At 40.5% G+C, this 22,744-nt stretch overlaps 2 protein-coding genes and 2 non-coding genes across 7 annotated transcripts; 2 read left to right on the top strand and 2 right to left on the bottom strand.

Annotated features, from left to right (window-relative positions):
- The first annotated feature begins 528 nt into the window (after nt 1-528).
- Nucleotides 529-2,267, top strand: LOC104787307 (putative folate-biopterin transporter 7). 4 transcript variants are annotated; one of them, XM_087450799.1, is made up of 4 exons: nt 535-895; nt 1,048-1,416; nt 1,525-1,682; nt 1,864-2,267. In XM_087450799.1, exons 1-4 carry the CDS (start codon nt 622-624, stop codon nt 1,909-1,911), a joined length of 849 nt encoding a protein of 282 aa, XP_087306925.1. In that variant the 5' UTR covers nt 535-621; the 3' UTR covers nt 1,912-2,267. The 4 variants fall into 4 exon arrangements, with proteins under 4 accessions (XP_010511148.2, XP_087306925.1, XP_087306923.1 ...); XM_087450797.1 differs by having other exon boundaries at nt 536-895; nt 1,525-2,267; XM_087450798.1 differs by having other exon boundaries at nt 537-895; nt 1,048-1,682.
- Nucleotides 2,268-2,356: 89 nt separating this feature from the next.
- Nucleotides 2,357-2,472, bottom strand: LOC147944417 (U5 spliceosomal RNA). The gene has a single exon (XR_015558817.1). It is a non-coding gene; the product is annotated as a U5 spliceosomal RNA (small nuclear RNA).
- Nucleotides 2,473-13,093: 10,621 nt separating this feature from the next.
- Nucleotides 13,094-13,200, bottom strand: LOC147944418 (small nucleolar RNA R71). Its single transcript, XR_015558645.1, has one exon. It is a non-coding gene; the product is annotated as a small nucleolar RNA R71 (small nucleolar RNA).
- Nucleotides 13,201-18,917: 5,717 nt separating this feature from the next.
- LOC147944419 (uncharacterized) lies at nt 18,918-19,229 on the top strand. The gene has a single exon (XM_087512577.1). The coding sequence runs from the start codon at nt 18,918-18,920 to the stop codon at nt 19,227-19,229; it is 312 nt and encodes a 103-aa protein (XP_087368703.1).
- The last annotated feature ends 3,515 nt before the right edge of the window (nt 19,230-22,744 follow it).

Raw genomic sequence — 22,744 nt, forward strand, 5'->3', positions numbered from 1 at the left:
TTGGTATTGTATTCTGAATTTTAGTAAAAGTTTTATAAGTTTGCAATTTAAATGTTATTTTATAAGTTTTTATAATTGTAATATGTTTAACATTATTATATTATTAAATCTTATGATCTTAAACATGTTCTCCCAATAACTAACTTTTTAACAAAAGATTTTAACTACTAAACTTACGTTATTTTCATAATATATTTACGCTAAGAACACCCAAAACAGTTCCCCAAAACAGTTCCCCCTATAAAGATGCCCTAATAATTGATTTTTTTCTTTGCCGTTTTTAGTCGGTCTTGTTTAGATTGTTACTGTAATAATGATGATTCTCGATTCCAGATCTTAATACTAGATCGTGTTGATTTTATAATTTGGTTGGTTTTCATTGCCAACGTGCTCTCTCAAAGGGTATCAAAAAGATCCAGCCTAACCAGATTTTAGTTCTGTTTCAATTCGATTAACCGAACCAGAGATAAACCACGTGGATTATTAGCGATTCGACAAATTCTCACAAATAAATTATTTCGTCGGTGATGTCAGAATGTATATACAAGGGGTACACGTACGCACCACCATCCCCAAAATATCTTCGACAAAGAAAAATAAAAAAGGAAACTGGAAAAGACAATGAGCGGCGATGATCATGTCGGAGAAACCCATGGTCGCCGTGACCCGATCCGGTGGTTGCTCGGTTTTGGTTTCTTCGTACAAGGATTTAGAGGTTTCCCATGGCTTGGAGCCAATTTCTTCCTCACAGATGAGCTTCGTGTGAATCCTTCAGTGCTTCAGCTTCTCCAGAACTCAGCCAATCTTCCAATGGTGGCAAAACCTATCTACGGCATCGTTTCAGACGCAGTCTACTTCTTCGGCGAGCATCGAATCCCATACATAGCCATTGGTGGTATATATATACCTAGGACTCGTCCAAATAACAAAATTAATTAGGCATTTTCAAAAATCTTTGAATTTTAAAATATCAGTTCAATGGGATACTCTCGGTTCATCTCAATGTTTAGAATATTAATTCTAACTCCTAAGGTTTCTCTATTGCAGCCTTGTTACAAGCAATCTCATGGCTAGCTATAGCTTTCTTGTCAAGATCCAATGTATCAATCTTAGCTTTGTCGGTATATCTTCTCCTTAGCAATCTCGGTGCTTCATTAGTAGAAGTTGCAAACGATGCAATTGTTGCTGAGGCCGGAAAGCAAAAAAAAGGCTCCGGTGAGCTACCTTCGTTTGTTTGGATGGCTTCTTCTCTAGGTGGAATCTTTGGAAACCTTTTAGGTGGTATTGTTATCAAAACGTTTTCCGCACAGTCAACGTTCCTCGTATTTGGGATTCTGGCTCTTGTTCAGTTCTTGGTAACTGTAAACATGAGAGAAAAGTCTCTTAATCTTCCGGAGAAGAATCCATCACAAGCTGGTATCAGAAAACATCTCTCTGACCTTTCACACGTGTTGAGGAAGCCCGAGATTTCTTATTCCATTGCCTTGTTTACGTTATCGACCGCTCTAGTTCCTGTTCTGACAGGGACAATGTTCTTTTACCAAACAAAGTTTCTGAAAATCGATGCGTCACTCCTAGGGATCTCCAAGGTCTTTGCTCAAATCGCAATGCTCTTATGGGGTCTTGCATACAATCGTTGGCTAAAAACTATCCCTCCCAGGAAACTGATTACAGCCATTCAGGTAACGATAGCTCTCTTTGTCATATCTGATCTCTTGTTTGTGAAAGGCGTTTACCGGGATTTGGGAGTGCCCGACTCTCTCTATGTACTATTCTTTTCTGGATTCTTGGAAACTCTTTTTTACTTCAAGATTCTGCCTTTTACCGTCTTGATGGCACGCCTTTGTCCTCCTGGATGTGAAGGGTCTCTCATGGCATTTGTCATGTCAGCCATTGCACTCGCTTTCATAGTTAGTGGTTATCTTGGAATCCTTCTTGCATCATTTGTCGGCGTAACAGTGGATGATTTCTCCGGGTTTACTCGTGGACTCGCTATAGAAGCCTTCTGCGTGGGGATTCCGCTCATCTTAACTTCGTGGATATATGATGAAGCGGAAACAAAAGAGAAAAGTAAAAAGAAAGACTGAGAGTTCATACCGGGTCAAAAGTGCACTCTGTGACATTCTTGTGGTTTTAATGTTTCATAGTCTCCCATAGATTTTTCTTTGATTTTGCTTCACAGCTACTAGAATCTTTCGATGATAGAAGCATACTGTAGATCTGTGACTTTGGTTGGTGTGTTCAGTGATTACTTGATGTTCATTTCATCGCTTTCTTAATTGTTTTAACGGTAGTTTCGTTTCTAAGAGATCCACAAGTAGGTAGATTAAAAATATTTCAGACTAGATAATGTTGGGTCAACCCAAAGGCAGATCCCTCCAAAAATAGGCGTTTGCCACTTAGCGTGGAGAGCACACGGTATTCTTTAGTAAAAGGCGAAAGAATAGTTCGCTATGTGCTCACCACATGGCTGCGTGAAATTCAACTGAGGGGAGTGAAGTCTATTTATAATGAAGTCTCAATCATCAAACTCTCTCCGTCTTTAGATGTGGGATACGTGAAGCTCCGCTTCTTGGTTTCTGCCCCTTTTGGGTATTAAAGGCCCAATTTTACTAGTTTAAATTCAAGGTTTTACTAATCTCTCACTAATATTTATTTCTAGTGTTGACAACTTAATCTAGGGGTGTATTTAATCTAATCTCACTAAAATTACAAGTGATTTGAGTTTTCATGAACTTTTAAATAGTTTTGATGATTTTACAGAAACTGATATGATTAATTGTAAAAATTTTTAAATCCCACCTAAAACTATGAGATTGTTAAGAACAAAGGTTTAGGGAATTGTTTTCTTGTATTATTATCTATCCCATAGGATATAACATGCAGTAAAACCTCTATAAATTAATAAACACTATAAATTAATAAATTTTGCTGGTCCCAAGTCGGGCCAGTGTAAAAATTAACAAAATTCGATAAGATAATAAAATAATAATTTTTTTGAAATCCCCATGTAAAATATGGTCCAAATAATATTATAAATTATTAATCTCGTAAATTTACATATATATATATATATATATATATTTTTTTTCACAAATGAAATATATATTGATTAAAAATGGTCATTACAGAGAGAGTTGCTCAGCCATGGTGGCTTTAAAACAGAGTCAGTGTAATATTGAGAATATATACAACCATATTTAGCTAAGGCATGTGCCACCCTATTATATTCTCTCTTTGTGAAAGTAAATGAAATTTGCTGTAATTTGGAAGACCAAGTTCTTATGTCATGAATAAGATTTGTTAAAGAGACATCCACAGTTTGACCATTAACTAATTTTATTAAAGTTTCATAGTCTCCTTCAAAAATGATTGCCTGATAACCTCGAATCCATGCCTGTTGTATCGCAGTAAGCAATCCTTTTGTTTCTGCCTCTAAAGGAGATCGTACATGATTTAGTCTAGTTGCACACTATAGTTTCACCCTGATGGTTTCTAAAAATCCATCCTCCAGTGGCCTGGTGGGTGTGATGATCGTAGCTCGCATCAAAATTGCATTTAAAGGTCGGATGAGTTGGGGGTAGCCAAGAAGTTGTGTTCGTTCGTAGAGTAGGCAATGATGAGGATGTGTTATGTAAATTGCTTATCCATTCTTTTGTGTCTGACTTCGACTGTAAAACTGTTTCCGATGCACTCTCTCGATAATTATTGAAAACTTGATTGTTTCTTGCTTTCCAAATATACCATAGTAGAACAAAGGGTTGTAGAGAATCATATATGTTGGGTGTTTGAAATTGATATGATAATAGTTGAGCAATGATATCCTCTGTGTTTGAAGGTAGTTGAGTGGTGTTTAAGGAGGAAGTACTGGAAAGTCTCCATGCCATAATGGCAAAAGGACAAGAGATAGGGCATGGTGGTTTCTTTCCTCTGTTTGACGACATCTTGGACATAAAGGGTCAATGTTCATACCTCTTGTTCGTAATCTTGTTGTGACTGGTATAGTTTGTGATAGTATGCACCATAGGAAGTGTTTGATCTTCGGTAGTAAACACAATTTCCAAATTTTGTTCTTGAGTTCAACTGAACCGTGAGGTATATTCAAAACATCTCTTGGGTCAAAAAGATAGTGAGTGATGAACCAGTATCCAGTTTTTACAGTGTAGTCTCCTGAGCGAGTGTAGTTCCAAATTAGTTTATCCGGTTGCTCCACTTGTGGGAGGTGAATGTTTTGTATAACCTCCTGCTCCGACTGTTGGACCAAGGAAAGGAGTTTCTGGTTGTCCCATGTTCGAATATCACCCGTTTTGGAGATTTAATGATCGAGTGTTGTAGAAGATTGCAGTGGTGAGGTTTGAACTAATCTAGGTGGATGCACTTCAATGAAATTATCCAAACTTATACGAATAGTTTTACCATCTCCCACAATAAATCTAGAACCTTTTTTAATAAGATAGGATTGCTTCTTTCTTTGTTTAGTTTCTAAGATAGACTCATCACGATAGTATCTATTTTTCATTACTCTGGCAAATAGAGAATTAGGATATTGGATTAGCCTCCATGCTTGTTTTGCCAAAAGGGCATCATTGAATTTTGCTAGGTCCCTAAATCCCAATCCTCCTTCTCTTTTCGAACACTGTAGTTTTTTCCAAGCAATCCATGGTATACTGCGTTGATTTGAACTTTTTTCCCACCAATATTGCATTAAGAGTGATTCAATTTTGGAAGTGATTCCCAAAGGCAGTTTAAAGCAGGACATAGCATAAACCGGCATTGATAAGGCAACTGAGTTTAGCATTATTTCCTTACATGCAGGAGATAATTTCTTTGCGGTCCAACCATTTGTGCGTTTCTTGACTCTGTCGACAATGTACTCAAACATTTCCTTCTTTTTTCGACCAAACTGTTCAGGAAGGCCAAGGTACTTTCCTCCTCGTCCATGATTAGGAATGTCTAGGATTGATATCAGGCGTAATTGAGTATTCCCATAAACTCTGCTCCCAAAAATGATCATAGATTTTGAAGTATTGATCTTTTGTCCTGAATAGTATTCATAGATATCAAATATATCTTTCAAGGCTTGACAGTTTTTCTTATTTTCTTTGCTAAAAAATAAGCAATCATCAGCAAACTGCAGGTGGGTAATACTTGGAGCACCATTGCCTATCCGAATGCCACAAAGATCTCCTTCACGTGCACTTGTCGAAATTAAATGGCTGAGTATATCCGAGCATAGAATGAAGAGATACGGTGATAGGGGGTCTCCCTGCCTAAAACCCCTTGTTGGTTGAATATATCCATAAGGAGCTCCATTTATTAAAACAGAGTAGTTAACAGTAGTTACAACCGCCATGATCCAATTTATCCATTTGTGACAAAAGTGATAACTCTCTAATTTACATGTTTTTAGTATCTTTTTGTCCATATTTTGCATTGTTCATACTCTTAACTTAACATTTTAGGTCATTAATTGTAGGAATTCACTTTTAGGCCATTTAGGGTGTTGCATTTTTGCATTTGCATATTTTGGATGAAAACAGGTGCTTAAGAGCCTAAAATGGGGAAAAACAAGGACAAACCCGAGCATGTACCCGAAGGAGCCATCGAGCTGGAAGAACAAGTCCGAACCCCAACACGATCGAGGAGGATCCAAGAGCAGGAAGAACAACCCGAAGATCTACCTGACCTCATCCTTGTGTACCCCATCGAGTAGACCCTCGGGCATGACTGGGAATCTAGGTCAAAGGGGTTTCCATATATAGACCCCTCCTCTCCTTCCTCACAAAAGAGCACGCCGCAGACCCTCAGACCAGAGAGCGAGTGCTTCTGAGAGAGAACTGAGCGACTCAAAAACTCTTTTCACTTTTTGTTAGGATTTGTTTCATATTTTTTTTTATCATTTCTTTAGATTTCTATCTTTTATTCTTATTTCTCTACCCGACCGTTTATTATAATGCAATTTTCGTTCATATATGCTGTTATGTTTCTTGCTATGATTTCCGAGTAGTGTAGTAAAGTTTCTAGGGATGGGATAGATGATTTTGTGTTCTTGATCGGTTAGGATGTCTTAGTTTGATTGTATATGTTTAATAGATTTCATTCTAGATTGGTGTTCTTAATGCTGTCAACAAACTGAGAGGGTGAGATTAGATCTAAGGTGTTTTACCACTGAGAGGTGTAGATGAGATGCTTGAATCAACCAATGCTAGAGGTTTACTCACTTAGCCTAAGAGATTAGATGAGTAAGGGGTTTACTGACAATAATGAATCGGATCTTAATGCCTGCTTGGTCATGTTTCTCCAACGAGAGTTGGGTAGGGGAGTGATCAAGGTTGATTGTTTCCATCACGAGAGTGTTTTAACAAGATTTTAGAGATTCATTGTCTAGGAAATATTTTCTTGAGGCATGTAAGACATCTGTACTGGTCAGGAATACTTAGGATTCGATTACCCCATCCTTAGAAGCTTTCGTATTTTAATTGCTTGCATTTTCATTCATTACTCGATCCATTACCCGAATAGGTACACGATCACCTGCTTCGAGTAACCCCTTGAGTTGTTCATACTATCTTCGCTTACTCGATCACCCCACTCGATCCTGTACTCGAATGCTTGCATCAAGTGCTTAGGTCGTGTGGTTCTTTGTTTATACTCTTTTCTTTTATTATTTTAGGATTGTTAGACAAAACCCCTATCTGCTTGGCTTGACTTGCATTGTTCTGATTGTATCCTTCCTGCTAGCATAAACAACCATTTGGATTGATAACCCTTTGTACTATAACTGCATAGGGAATTGATACCCTGGTGAAAAACCGTTTATCAATTTGGCGCCGTTGCCATTTGGTTGAATTTTATTTTGCTACGTTTAGGATTTCAGCACTTGCTAGATCAAGTTCTTTTATTTATATTGGTTTGGAATCTGACTTGTTTGCTTTCGCTCTTGTTTGTTTTGAATCTCAGGTACAACCCGAGCACCCACCTGACCCGTCACTCGATCACCTGGATCGGGTTGACCCTCGTGTACACACTCGGTCATCTACTTGTGTATGCAAATATGATCCAGAGGTAGCCAAAACTTGAGTCCTTTCATTGACAAAATCGACAGACCAAGGCTACTCAGACAACAACAAGTTCAACAACCGCAACCAGCAATCATTGAGGAGACAATGAATAATCAGAACGGTCCACCAGCTCCTCAAGCAAGGACCAACATAGGAGCAGGAGATGCTCCATCTACTCACACTCAAAGGAATGGCATTGTGGCACCTGCTATCCAGAACAACAATTTTGAGATCAAGAGTTGTCTCATCCAGATGATACAGAGTAACAAGTTTCATGGATTGCCAATGGAGGACCCATTGGATCATCTGGATGAATTCGATAGGCTCTGTAGCCTCACCAAGATAAATGGAGTTAGTGAGGATGGATTCAAACTCCGACTTTTCCCATTCTCTTTGGGAGACAAAGCACACATCTAGGAGAAATCACTCCCCAAGGAGTCCATCACCACCTGGGAAGCGTGCAAGAAGGCATTCCTGGTCAAATTCTTCTCCAACTCCAGAACCGCAAGGCTGAGTGATAGGATCTCCCTAGGAAAGAAACTCTGATGAAGGCTGATGGTAGGTGACAGGCGACGTGGATTCGGTGGTGATGATGATCGAGTGAGATTGGTGAATGAATATAAGTAATGATCGAACAAAGTAACAATGAATCAATGGTGAGAAGTGTTTGAATGATGAGATGGATTCGAACAGGTAGAAGAGTTTCTTAATTCACAACGTGTATAGAAACTCAGAAATCAAGAACGCATTCAAGATATCGGATTGAGAGAAGAAAGTTCACAAACGTGTTTACAACATACTTCTTCGCTAAAGAACAAGGAGGCGTGGCTATGGGGCTTTATAATCAACCCTAGGCTTGACACTCCAAACAACAGGAAGTTCAAAATAAAACAACAAGACGTTTTAAGGAAAACAAGAAAAACAGCAAAACATCAGGTACTGAAGTCTGGCGACTTAATACTGAAGTCTGGTGACTAAAGTCTGAAGTCTGGTGACTAAAGTCTGAAGTCTAAAGTCTGAAGTCTGGTGACTAAAGTCTGAAGTCTGGTGACACAATACTGAAGTCTGGGGACTTGTACTTTATTTCCCATTGGCAATGAGTTCTAGATAACTCGACGTAGTAATCCATTTGCCTCATTAAAAACCATGCCAAGAAAACCCAGTGGGACAAAACTCAGCTATGGGAAAAAGAGTACAAACTTCACACATAAGTTATCTAGTTATCATTACCGGGTGAAGTCTTCAAGGTGGAGATGTTAAAGACCTGGATCCTCGGTAGGTTGAATGACCCGTCAGCTATGAGTGAATGAGCTTCCTTAGCCATCTCCTTAGCTCTTGAGCGAGTGATCCTTCCCACAATCTCCGGTCCCTCTGCAGCTTCTGACTCCTTGCTAGCCATGATCATATCATCCTCCCCCTCTTCAAAAGGATTTGTCCTCAAATCGGAATCTGCATAATAAGGAAGCAAGTCAGAAACATTGAATGTGGAAGATATCTTATACTTACCTTGAAGATCAATCTCGTAGGCATTGTTGTTGATCTTCTTGATGACTTCAAATGGTCCATCAGCTCGCGGTAGAAGCTTGCTTTTCCTCTCTTCTGGGAACCTATCCTTGCGTAAATGAATCCACACCAAGTCTCCTTCTTCGAAAATGAGCTCCTTTCTGCCCTTGTTCGCATGCTTCTCATACTGCTTGGTTCTTTTCTCTATGTTCTCCTTAGCTTTAGCATGTATCCTCCTCACCTGTTCAGCCTTTTCTTTGCCATCAAAGCTACACTTCACACTTAAAGGTAAAGGAATCAAGTCTAGAGGTGGTTGTGGATTAAACCCATAAACAATTTCAAAAGGAGAAAATAGGGTAGCAGAATGCTTAGCGTGATTGTATGCGAACTCAACATGTGGTAGACACTCTTCCCATGACTTGAGATTGCTTCTCACTAAGGTCCTAAGGAGTGTAGATAGCGTCCTGTTCACCACTTCGGTTTGTCCATCTGTTTGCGGGTGACATGTGGTTGAGAATGAAAGCTTGGTTCCTAGTTTAGCCCATAACGTCCTCCAGAAGTGCCCTAGAAACTTGGTATCTCGGTCTGAAACAATTACTTGAGGCATTCCATGTAGGCGTACTACTTCCCTGAAAAACAAGTTAGCTACAATAACAGCATCATCCGTCTGGTGACTTACAATGAAGTGAGCCATCTTGCTAAACCTGTCAACCACAACAAAAATAGAATCTCTACCATTTCTGGTTCGAGGTAAGCCAAGAACAAAATCCATAGAAATATGAGTCCAAGGTTGAGAAGGAATCGGTAGAGGAGTGTACAAGCCGTGAGGCTGTACCTTACCCTTCGCCATTTTGCATATATGGCACCTAGAACAAACCTTCTCAACGTCTTTCTTCATTTGAGGCCAATAGAAGTGTTCTTGCAGTCCAAGTAGAGTCTTTGACACTCCGAAATGTCCAGCTAGTCCACCTCCGTGAGCTTCTCTGATCAGCAGCTCCCTCATGGATCCTCTTGGTATGCACAATCGGTCTTTAAAGAACAGATATCCATCCTGCCTATAATAGTTCTCAAAAGCAAACTTATGGCATTTGCCATAGCTCTCAGCAAAATCGATGTCAGTCTCATACAGTTCTACTATTTCATCAAAACCTTCAAGCTTAGAAGACAAAGTAGAAATGAGAGTGTACCTCCTGGATAATGCATCTGCAACTACATTATCTTTACCTTTCTTGTACTTAACCGTGTAGGGAAAAGTCTCTATGAACTCCATCCTTCTGGCATGTCTCTTGTTGAGCTTCTGTTGTCCTTTGAGATGCTTCAGGGACTCATGATCAGTGTGAATAACGAATTCCTTGGGCCACAGGTAATGCTGCCACGTTTGAAGAGCTCTAACCAAAGCATACAGCTCCTTGTCATATGTAGGATAGTTCAATGTCGATCCTCCTAGCTTCTCACTGAAGTAAGCTATTGGCTTCCTATCCTGCATCAAAACAGCACCTATACCCACTCCGGAAGCATCACATTCAATCTCAAAAGTTTTCATAAAATCAGGAAGTAAGAGAATAGGGGCAGAGATAAGCTTCTCTTTTAAGGTGGAAAACGCCTTCTCTTGTGCTTCCTCCCATCTGAATCCTACATCCTTCTTGACAACTTCTGTAAGTGGCGCGGCAATAGTACTGAAGTCTTGCACAAATCGCCTGTAGAAGCCTGCTAGTCCATGAAAGCTCCTGACTTCTGCCACGTTTTTGGGTGTTGGCCACTCCTTGATAGCCTTGACCTTCTCATCGTCCACTCTAACTCCTTCTGCACTGACAACAAAACCGACAAAAACAACCTCAGTAGTACAGAATGAACATTTAGAAAAATTAGCAAAGAGGGATTGAGAACGAAGAACATTTAGAACTTGGTGGATGTGTTCTAAGTGTTCTTCTAGACCTTTACTGTAGATGAGTATGTCGTCGAAATACACAACCACAAAGATGCCTATGAACGGTCTGAGAGCATGATTCATTAGTCGCATGAAGGTGCTAGGAGCATTGGTGAGACCAAACGGCATGACTAGCCATTCGTAGAGCCCTTGCTTGGTCTTGAAAGTTGTTTTCCATTCATCTCCTTCCTTCATTCTGATCTGATGATACCTACTCTTCAAATCTATCTTTGAGAATACTGTTGATCCACATAACTCATCCAACATGTCATCTAATCTCGGAATTGGGTGTCTGTACTTCACTGTAATGTTGTTAATAGCTCGGCAGTCAACACACATCCTCCATGAACCATCTTTCTTAGGTACAAGCAAAACTGGTACTGCACATGGACTGAGACTCTCTCTGATGTGTCCCTTGCTCATCAGCTCCTCTACTTGCTTCTGAAGCTCTTTAGTTTCTACTGGATTAGTTCTGTAAGCTGGTCTGTTCGGTAGAGCTTAACCTGGTACCAAATCAATCTGATGCTCTATCCCACGGATTGGAGGTAAGCCTGGAGGTATTTCTTCTGGAAACACATCCTTGTACTCCTCTATAATCTCTGTCATCTCGCGTGGAAGCTCTTCTACTGACTTAGTACTGGTGAGTGTCTCCTTATACACAAACATGAATGTGGTCATCTCTGGATCAAATAGCTTGTTGAACTCGCTATGATTGATGTACAAGCTGTGAGACACTTTCTCTGTATCTTTGCGGTTCATGTGAAGCTGATCCTTGTAAATCTCGCTGGGTGTAAGTGGTAGAAGAGTGACCTTGCGTCCTTTGAACTCAAATGACTGCTTGTTGGTGTAACCATCATGAAACACTCTTCTGTCGAACTGCCATGGTCTTCCCAAAAGAATATGACTTGATTTCATTGGAATCACATCACATAGCAGCTCATCCTCATACTTCCCAATTGTTAGTTTCACCATCACTTGCTGCGAAACTGTCAAAGCTCCCTTGTTGTTCAACCACTGCAGCTGGTAAGGTCTCGGATGTGAAGTGGTCTTGAGATTAAGCTTCTGTACCATCTCTTCACTAGCTGCATTAGTACAGCTCCCACCATCAACGATCAAGGTGCAGACCTTGTCTTGAACCATACACCGTGTGTGAAATAGGTTCTCACGCTGTCCTCTATCATCTGGATGAATCTGAACACTTAAAGCTCTGCGCGCTACCAACATCTCTCCCATTACTGCTGGTTCACCTTCTTCACCAAAATCTGACTCTGGTTCACTCTCTGAACTGTCTACTGGCACAATCTCTCCTCCTTCTTGAAGAAGAAACATCTTCTTGTTAGGACAGTCTCTAGAATAATGTACCATTCCTTGGCATTTGAAACACCTGATATGACTTGTAGAAGTGCTACTCTTGGGCTTGAAATCAATCTTAACCTCCTCTTTAACTGTAGCTGTCGCAGGTTTGCTGTCCTTGGTGAAGGCGGGTTTACTAAACTCTCTTGGCTTGGAGATGTTAGGCGTAAAAGTAGACCTTACTCCCTTTCTCTTGATCTGCGATTCAATCAGCTCTGCCTCATGTACCATTTCTTGCACATCCTCATAGTCCTGCAACTCTACCTTGTCTTGAATCTCTCTGTTTAAACCCCCAAGAAACCTTGACATAACCATGTCTTCACTTTCTCTTAGATCAGCTCTGATACCACATGATAGGATCTCTCTAGGAAAGAAACTCTGATGAAGGCTGATGGTAGGTGACAGGCGACGTGGATTCGGTGGTGATGATGATCGAGTGAGATTGGTGAATGAATATAAGTAATGATCGAACAAAGTAACAATGAATCAATGGTGAGAAGTGTTTGAATGATGAGATGGATTCGAACAGGTAGAAGAGTTTCTTAATTCACAACGTGTATAGAAACTCAGAAATCAAGAACGCATTCAAGATATCGGATTGAGAGAAGAAAGTTCACAAACGTGTTTACAACATACTTCTTCGCTAAAGAACAAGGAGGCGTGGCTATGGGGCTTTATAATCAACCCTAGGCTCGACACTCAAAACAACAGGAAGTTCAAAATAAAACAACAAGACGTTTTAAGGAAAACAAGAAAAACAGCAAAACATCAGGTACTGAAGTCTGGCGACTTAATACTGAAGTCTGGTGACTAAAGTCTGAAGTCTGGTGACTAAAGTCTGAAGTCTAAAGTCTGAAGTCTGGTGACTAAAGTCTGAAGTCTGAAGTCTGGTGACACAATACAGAAGTCTAGGGACTTGTACTTTATTTCCCATTGGCAATGACTTCTAGATAACTCGACGTAGTGATCCATTTGCCTCATTAAAAACCATGCCAAGAAAACCCAGTGGGACAAAACTCAGCTATGGGAAAAAGAGTACAAACTTCACACCTAAGTTATCTAGTTATCATTACCAGGTGAAGTCTTCAAGGTGGAGATGTTAAAGACCTGGATCCTCGGTAGGTTGAATGACCCGTCAGCTATGAGTGAATGAGCTTCCTTAGCCATCTCCTTAGCTCTTGAGCGAGTGATCCTTCCCACAATCTCCGGTCTCTCTGCAGCTTCTGACTCCTTGCTAGCCATGATCATATTACTGAGAAATGACATTTCTGGCTTTGTTCAGAAGAACAATGAGACGTTCAGTGAAGCTTGGGAACGTTTCAAGGGATACACTACCAGATGTCCTCATCATGGCTTCAACAATGCTTCATTGCTGAGTACACTTTACAGAGAAGTGGTCCCCAAGATACGGATGTTGCTGGACACCGCAAGCAATGGTAACTTCCTCAACAAGGATGTTGATGAAGGTTGGGACCTAGTGGAGAACTTGGCTCAGTCTGATGGGAATTACAGTGAGGAGTATGTTCGCAATGTGCGATCTACAGGAGAGGAAGATGCCAAGTACAAGAGGAACATGAAAGCCCTCAATGACAAGCTCGACAAGCTCCTCAACCAGCAGCAGCATGTTCATGCAATATCAGAGGAAGAACAGTTTCTACAACAAGATGGGGAGACTGTACAAATCGAGGATGTTAACTACATCAACAACCAAGGAGGTTACAACAGAAGGTACAACAATTACAAGCTGAATCCAAATATGTCCTACCGAAACCCGATACACAGCCCAATACCTCCATCTAGTTCCTCCTCACTGGATTTTCTATCCCTAATGCACACTGTCCTATCCACTTAGAAGACCGACACGATACACATTAATACAAGTTCAACGATCTCGCCTGCCGTCTATCAGCCAACTTCCAAGAACTACACAACAAGTTTGATGCCTTGGAATCTCGAATTCAGGTGCTAACATATAACTCGGCTTCCACCTCAAAAAGTCCTACGGAGTCTGCAAATGCGATCGCCCTACGGAGTGGCCGACAATTACCACCTCGAACAGCACGACTAAACATCACTGAGGACAGCAATGATTTAGATGGGGAGGATCTCCGTGAACCGACCACTTTTGCTGAACCCCTAAGCCACTCCCCAGAACAAACCGACCCTTCACCCGACCACACTACTCAGATAGATGATCGGGTTGACCCTCCAGCAACTCCGCCTCCTGCAGACAAACCAGGAGGAGAGAAACAGAAAGAAAGGAGATTCATTCCCCCACCTTACATTCCACCTTTGCCATTCCCTGGACGATTTCGCAAGGAACTTCTGGAGAAGTACAAGGCATTGTTCGAGAAACAGATGCAAGAACTTGAACTTCGCATGCCCCTAATGGACGCTTTCACCTTGATACCTCCTTACCAGAAATTCATGAAGGATGCAGTGATGGAGCGAATCAAGCTAGTACAAGGGATGGTCATACTCAATCATGAGTGCATGCCATAATCCAGAGGACTGCTGCACCTAAGAAACTGGCGACCCGGGATCATTTACTTTACCTTGCTCGATCAGACCATTGAAGTTTGGAAGATGTATTTGTGATTTGGGGGCATCAGTCAGCCTGATGCCACTAACTGTAGCCAAACGTCTTGGATTCGAGAAATTCAAGCCTACTGACATCCAACTGGTTATGGCAGATCAAACTACGAGGTTGCCAAGCGGAGTTTTGGAAGACTTGTCGGTCAAGGTAGGGTCAGTAGATGTACCAACCGACTTCGTGGTTTTGAAAATGGATGTGGAGCCAAGGGATCCGCTTATCTTATGATGACCATTCTTAGCCACCGCAGGGGCAATGATTGATGTAAGGAACGGGAAGATCGATCTGAAGCTCGGGGAAACTATGAAAAAACCTACAATAGCTGGTCAAACCTTCTGGATAGAGGAGTTAGAAAAACTGCATGAGGAGGCATTTGAGGAGATTGCAATCGGGGATTGTTTAGAAACAGCGCTGACGAATGATGGTAAGGAGGGATTCGTGCACTAAGACACGGAGCTCTACAAGGAGCTGCTTGATACTTATCGAGAAGTCATCAAACCGGAGCTAAGCGAGGACATGAGGGAAGCTGAAAGAGAGGGAGTGATGCTCGACAACAGAAGCTTAGACAAGTCAGTAGTCACCTCCTACGTCATGTCGTGCAGTTGCTCAACACCAGCCCACCAGGACGCTAACACGATCGCCCCATCGAGTAGGATGATCGAGCACAACCTCGAGCAGCAACTCCAAACCACTGATGATTGGTCTGAGTCTAATGCGCCTAAAGTGGAACTCAAACCTCTTCCATCTGGGCTAAGGTACTTTTTCTTAGGACCTAATTCAACTTATCCAGTGATCGTCAATTCTAACCTGCCTGAAAAAGAATTTAAATTGCTTTGCACGCAATTAAGAAACTAGAGGAGAGCAATAGGCTATACTCTAGATGATATCAAGGGTATATCCCCTGATCTCTGCACCCACCGGATAAACCTAGAGGATGAATCGTACTTTAGTGTAGAGCTTCAGCGTCGGCTAAACCCGAACCTAAAAGAAGTGGTGAAAAAGGAAATTATGAAGTTGCTCGATGCTGGAGTTATCTACCCCATTTCTAATAGCACTTGGGTGTCCCCGGTGCACTGCGTTCCGAAGAAAGGAGGAATCACTGTCGTCAAAAACGAGAAAGACGAGCTAATTCCCACAAGGACGATAACCGGTCATCGAATGTGTATTGACTATAGGAAACTTAACGCAGCCTCGAGGAAGGATCATTTCCCCCTGCCTTTCATCGACCAGATGCTGGAACGACTCGCTAACCACCCATACTATTGTTTCCTTGATGGGTATAATAGATATTTCCAAATACCCATACACCATGCTGACCAAGAGAAAACGACATTCACTTGCCCTTATGGCACTTTTGCCTATAAGAGGATGCCTTTCGGCCTGTGCAACGCTCCCGCGACTTTCCAAAGGTGCATGACATCCATCTTCTCGGATTTAATCGAAGAAATGGTGGAGGTTTTCATGGATGACTTTTCAGTATATGGAGTGATGTGATCGCAGGACGCGACCTCAGCCAAGACATGCCGGACGCGACCGAGACGCCTGACCAAGACGCATCGGACGCGACCAGGGCAACCTCTTCAGACGCGGCCAAGGCTCCAACGATCCTTCCCGGAGCCACCACACGTTCCAAGAGCTCAGCAAAGGCGGCCAAACAGCGGCTCAACCTATTTGTCCGAACCTACATCCAACACCAGCCACCCCATGAAGACTCTGAAGGCTCAGTCCGCTTAGTCTTCACTCTTACCCAAGAGTGAAGATGGTCAAGTCGTTAAGCGAGGAAGTGTACTCTTTTTCCTCACTCCGGGTTTGTCCCAAATGGGTTTACCGGAGAAGGTTTTAACGAGGCATGGAGCTAAACGCAAAACGCCTAAAGGCTAAGTTGCTTCACGCGCAAGGCCAAGGCGGTTATCTCTCTTTCCCTCTTATTTTTGGTTTAATTTTGAACTTGAGAATATTCTCTTTTGATCCTATGTTTGTGAACGTTGGAGAGTGTTTGTGGCTAAGCGTGTTAGTCAAAAGGTGGCGATGTGTTCTCTTTGTAAAGGGGACACGTCAAAAGGACGATGTGCGGATCAAGATGAATCCGCGTGTCCTTAAGCTCCTATCTAGACCTAGCTATTTAAACTCTCCTTAAGCCTTGTTCCTCCTTAGACTTGTATGAAAAGAAAACTTTTCCTCAAGAGAGATTCTTGAAACTTGTCTCACTCATCTCTTTCTTCAATCCGGGATTGAACCTCGAGAAAACCCTAATAAGCCGCGAACCGGGTTCGCCCTTGTTAGAGACCGTATCAAGAGGAGAGCCAAACCTCTTGTGTCGTCACTCGATCCATCCGTATTTCCTCTCACTTCGTTTCCATCTGTCCTCTTCTTAAACTCGAGTCCTCTTTCATCAGTTCTCGAGTTCCCCACGAATCACCTCAAATCATCCTCGCTATCGTTTCCCCTCGTAGATGTCCACCCGCTCATTCCGCATCCGTACTGTCCGATTGAACCGTTCGTGGCTTCTCGACGTATCTCCCGAACGGCTCGTTTGAATTCCTTCAAACTCCGTTTCCCTCGTTTGATTCTCTCCTAGATCCGAAGCCCAGAACCTCGGCCGAGGAAAGTTTCACCGACTGAAAGTTGACCGAGAGCTCAAGCCGCGTCCGTACCGCGATCGTACCCTGACCGTGTCCTCGGGTCACATCATGGAGCTTCTTTCTCGTCCTGTCTGTCAAACCTCTGCAAGGTGCTGAAAAGGTGTGAAGAAACCAACCTAGTGTTAAACTGAGAGAAGTGCCACTTTATGGTCTAGGAGGGGATAGTTTTAGGGCACAAGATTTCAGAAAAGGGTATAGAGGTCGACTAGGCTAAGATCAAAGTGATGGTTCAAACGCAACCTCCAAAATCGGTGAGAGATGTCAGAAGCTTTTTAGGGCACGCAGGGTTCTACAGGCGATTCATTAAAGACTTCTCTAAGATCGCCCGACCGTTAACGCGGCTCCTTTGCAAGGAAGTAGAGTTTATTATCGACAATAAAGGAAGCTTTGGTGAGTGCGCCAATAGTTCAAGCACCTAACTGGGACCATCCTTTCGAGATTATGTGTGACGCATCAGATTATGCTGTGGGGGCAGTATTGGGTCAAAGAATAGATAAAAAGCTCCATGTGATCTACTACGCAAACAGAACCATGGACGAAGCCCAGACAAGGTATGTGACAACTGAGAAGGAGCTCCTTGCCGTGGTTTTTGCGTTTGAGAAATTCTGAAGTTATTTAGTCGGTTTGAAAGTGATCGTCTACACGGATCATGCCGCCCTAAGGTATATTTACTCGAAAAAGGACACCAAACCTAGGCTCCTCAAATGGATCCTTCTTCTGCAGAAATTTGACATAGAAATCCTGGATAAAAAAGGAATTGAAAACGGGGTAGCAGACCATCTGTCTAGAATGAGAATTGAAGATCCACTCCCAATAGACTTCTCAATGCCCGAAGAAAGACTGATGCACATCGCCTTCTTGGAAGAAATGAGCCACACGATCAGACACACAATAGCTTACTCGATCTTCGAGTCAACCAGGTCGATTGAGTTGATGGCAATCGAGTCGGCTGAGCTGCCATGGTACTCAGATTTCGAGAACTACATGGTGTGCGGAGAAATTCCTAAGGACTATGATGCTCATAGAAAGAAGAAGTTCTTCAGGGATGTCAACAACTACTATTGGGATGAACCTTATCTTTACAAAAAAGGGACGGATGGCCTGTTCAGACGATGTATAGCAGAGGAGGAAGTCCGAGGAGTATTAGAGCACTGTCATGGGTCCGCCTATGGAGGACATTTTGCTACCTTCAAAACCGTCCAAAAGATACTCCAAGCCGGTCTTTGGTGGCCGACCATGTTCAAGGACGCACAGCTCTTCATAGCGAAATGTGATTCGTGCCAGAAGACGGGTAACATAGGTCGAAGAAATGAAATACCTCAGCAGCCAATCTTAGAAGTCGAAGTTTTTGATGTCTGGGGAATAGATTTCATGGGACCTTTCAACCCACCCTCGAAACATGTATATCCTAGTGGCAGTTGACTATGTCTCAAAATGGGTAGAAGCAATCGCCAGCCCGATGAATGATCAGAAGGTCGTAATGAAGATGTTCAAAAGCATCATTTTCCGAGATTTGGAATCCCAAGAGTAGTGATCAGTGATGGAGGAACCCACTTCATTAACAGGGTTTTCGATGGCTTGTTGAGAAATCACGGAGTCAAGCATAAAGTTGCAACAGCTTATCACCCACAGACCAGCGGACAAGTGGAAGTAAGCAATAAACAGATCAAAGCGATATTAGCCAGAATAGTGGGATCACGAAAAAGGATGGGGCATTCAAGCTAGATGATGCGCTATGGGCCTACAGGACCGCTTATAAAACACCGTATGGGCGGACCCCTTTCCAGCTTCTTTATGGAAAAAACTGTCACCTTCCAGTCGAGGTAGAATATAAAGCAATGTGGGCAACAAAACTGCTGAATTTGGACATAAAGACTGCACAAGAAAAAAGAACAATGGATCTCCACGAACTTGATGAGATACGACTGGAGGCTTATGATAATTCGAGGATCTACAAGGAAAGAACCAAAGCTTTTCATGACAAAAAGATCCGACACAAGGATTTGAAAGCTGGAGACAAAGTCCTCTTGTTCAACTCAAAGCTTCGGCTATTCCCTGGGAAGCTCAAGTCAAGATGGTCGGGACCCTTCGAAACTAAAGAGGTTCTGCCCTATGGAGCGGTGACTTTGCTAGCAAAAGGATGGGACTGAGTTTACTGTGAATGGGCAGAGAATGAAGAAATACATGGCAAATGAGAGCACAGAGGTGGGATCATCTCTGCGTCTCGTCGATCCCGCGCCAGTCTGAGATGAGTTGAAAGTCAGGCTTAGAGACTATAAACAAGCTCACTTGGGAGGAAATCCCAAAGGCAGGTTCGTAAATATGATTTACGTTTTTAAGTCTTTTCTCTCTTCAGTCCTTTCGCCCTACCCGATGAGCTACGCGATACCCCCTCGATCAACCTCTCGGATGCTGGTCCAAGTAAGTCATCCGTGCATATCACCGAGCTCTCTGACGAGCAATTCTCGGCACCTGCTGAAGCCGGTGACGACCCTGGCTACACGTTGGCGAGTATGGAGGCTGCTGCAACCTCCTTCTTCACCAACCCATGAGGTACCACTTTCATCCAATCTTTGTAAATAACATTGCATTTAGTTTTATTTTATTTTGTGTGATTCTTGGATTCTTTTTCCAACTCATAAAGCTTTGGTTGTTGTTGGTTCACCTTACAAAAAAGGTATAATATTGTGCTTTTTTGTTTGAGGTTTTACGTTTAATTATTTAATCATATTCTCAACATTTTTTATTTGTATTCCGATTTTCTGTTTTTATGATTAATCGACTCATTCATTTTATTTGTTTGTTCGTATAGTGGTTTATTGGAAAGCAAGTCCATAAATCATAAAGCTTTAGTTGTTGTTGGTTCACCTTTCAAAAAAGATATAATAATTATGCTTTTTTGATGAGGTTATAAATTTAATTCTTTTATTATGTTCTCAAAATTATAATAACATTCAAATTTTTACTTATTACTTTTCTTTATAAAAACAATATTGAACATGTTAAACCTACATAATACTACAATGAGGATGGTCCTGAGGATGATGTTATGATTCCTGCAACGACTACAACAACTAAATTCTCATATTGGATTTTATTCAATACACAAGCTCCTCAAGCCAAAGATATCGCTTATGCTGAAATTTCAAACCCATATGTTTGGTATCATAAAGACATGATGTGGAAGCCAAGATCAAAGAGAAGACAATTTTTTCACCCTACTATATTCCTATAATATTTGTTTCTTTAATTTAATCTAATTTTTTTAATTGTACTTAACATTAAAGCTTATTTAATTTATTAACAATAGAATTATTTATTTTATGACTTTTGTATAATAGAATCTTAAATTTTTAATAAAGCTTGGATTTATGAAAATATTTATTTATAAAGGTTTCTGATAAAGTTTTAATTTATTCTATAATAGATTAATAAATTATACATAAATGAATGACGAAATAATCGTGTATATCTTCAAATTTTTAAATTTTGGTAAATTTAAGACGATAAATATGTAAGAAATTTTTATAATAGGAAAACTTACTCTTCATTTTTTATTTCGAAAAAAAATTCAGTGTGCACGTTGTTAGCCGAAAGGTATCCGGAGCTTTCAACAAGCACCGGACGTCCAATTAAATCTAAAGATCAGAATTAATATAGTTTGGTCAGTTACACATATTTAATAGAAAATATACATACAGTCAAACCTCTATAAATTAATACTCTCTGTAAATTAATAAATTTTTTCGGTCCCAAGTTGGGATCAGTGCAATTTTGGACATAATTCGATAATATAATAAAATATTTTTTTTTGAAAATCCTTTGTAAATGTATGGTCCCAACAATAGTATAAATTAATAATTATATAAAATTATCAAAATATATATGAACATTAATTTTTGTTAGACTTTATTTCTAATATTTTTACTATATCAAAAACTTTTAGTTTTCTCTTCAAAACATGAGAATTGTTATTTTTCTTATAATTGATTATATAAAAGTATTATTTTTAACAAGAGAATTTGTTAAAAATGCCCTTTTTGATATACCCCTTTTCAAAAATACCCTCTTTTCTGGCCATTTTTATTTTTGCCCTCTTTTAATTTTTACCATTTAAGCCTTAGATGAAAATTATTTTATTCAATAAAAATAAAAACAAAATTTTCTCGCCAAAAAATTTCCGACATTTTTTCCCGCCAAAAAAAAAATTACAAGGTTTTTAAAAGGTTTTATTAGGTTTCTACCTTATAAAAGCCTTATAAACACCTTGTAAAGGCTTTTACAAGATTTTTTAAAGAGTTTTAAAAGGTTTTTTAAACAACTTGTAAACGCTTTTACAAGATTTTTAAAAGGTTTTTAAAAGGTTTTAAAAGGTTTTTAAAAGGTTTTTAAAAGGTTTTCAAATGGTTTTTAAAAAGATTTTTAAAAGGTTTTTAAACACCTTGTAAACGCTTTTACAATGTTTTTGAAAACCTTGTAAAAGTTTTTATAAGATTTTTAAAAGGGTTTTAAAAAGTTTTTAAACACCTTGTAAATGCTTTTAAAAAGTTTTTAAAAGCGTTTACAAGGTGTTTAAAAACCTTTTAAAAGCATTTATAAGCTTTTTAAAAGCATTTACAAGGTTTTTAAAAGCATTTACAATGTGTTTAAAAACCTTTTAAAAACATTGTAAACGCTTTTAAAAGTTTTTAAAAAGCGTTTACAATGTTTTTAAAAGGTATAAATTTCAATATTTTTAGCGGGAAAAATTTTCGATTTTGGCGGGAAAATTTTTTTTTTTGGCGAGAAAAAATAATGTTTTTGGGAAAAATTTTAGATTTTGGCGGGAAAAAAAATTTGGCGGGAAATTTTTTTGGCAGGAAAATATTTTCGATTTTGATGACTGTACATTCTTGCTGTCACTCAAAAAAGGGTAATTTGGTCATTTTGTATATAAAGAGGGGTAGTTTTAAAAATGGTCAACATGAAGGGGTATTTTAAAAAAAGAGTATAGAAAAAGGGGCATTTTTGAGAATGCCCATTTTTTTTTTTTTTTTTTATCAACAATAAAGAAATCAGCTCAAACGAGCCAATTGGTGGGAAAGTTGTTTACAAACATAATATGATGCGGAGATGAACGCGCACGGCGCGCTAGAGAGTCCGCTCGTACATTAGCAGTTCTATTAACGTGAACCAAAGGAAAGGAAGAAAACTCCTCCCTGTCACTCTGGATATCGTCAAGATAAGGTGCAAAGGCCGGCCAATCCTGGGGCGAAGATGTAACATCCGCAAACCAAAAATTGGTTTTTGGGGATGGGTGTCGATCGACACCAAGGGGGTGTCGGTCGACACCAAGGGGGTGTCGGTCGACACCACTTATTTTTCGGTTCGATCAGAATGAGTTTTTAATCGATTTGGTTCGGTTTGGTTTAAGGAAACCATTGAACCGGGTCTTTAAAGGAAGGAAACGACCTAGGTCGTGTTCCAGAGGTTGTGGTCGCCATTTTTGTTTGAAAAAGAGGAAAAGAGAGAAAACAAGTGTTCTTGAGATTGTGAGTGAGATTGGGAGATTTCTTGGCTGTTCTTGAGAGATTGGAGGCTGGGAAGGTGCTAGAAGCTTGCTAGGAGTGAGGGATTCGTCCTTATTGGTCAGAAACTTCCTGCAAAGAGGTGAGTGCATGACCAT

The sequence above is a fragment of the Camelina sativa genome, chromosome 5 (genome assembly GCF_030686135.1).
Source record: "Camelina sativa cultivar CO46 ecotype springtype chromosome 5, ASM3068613v1".
NCBI classification, from domain to species: Eukaryota; Viridiplantae; Streptophyta; class Magnoliopsida; order Brassicales; family Brassicaceae; genus Camelina; species Camelina sativa.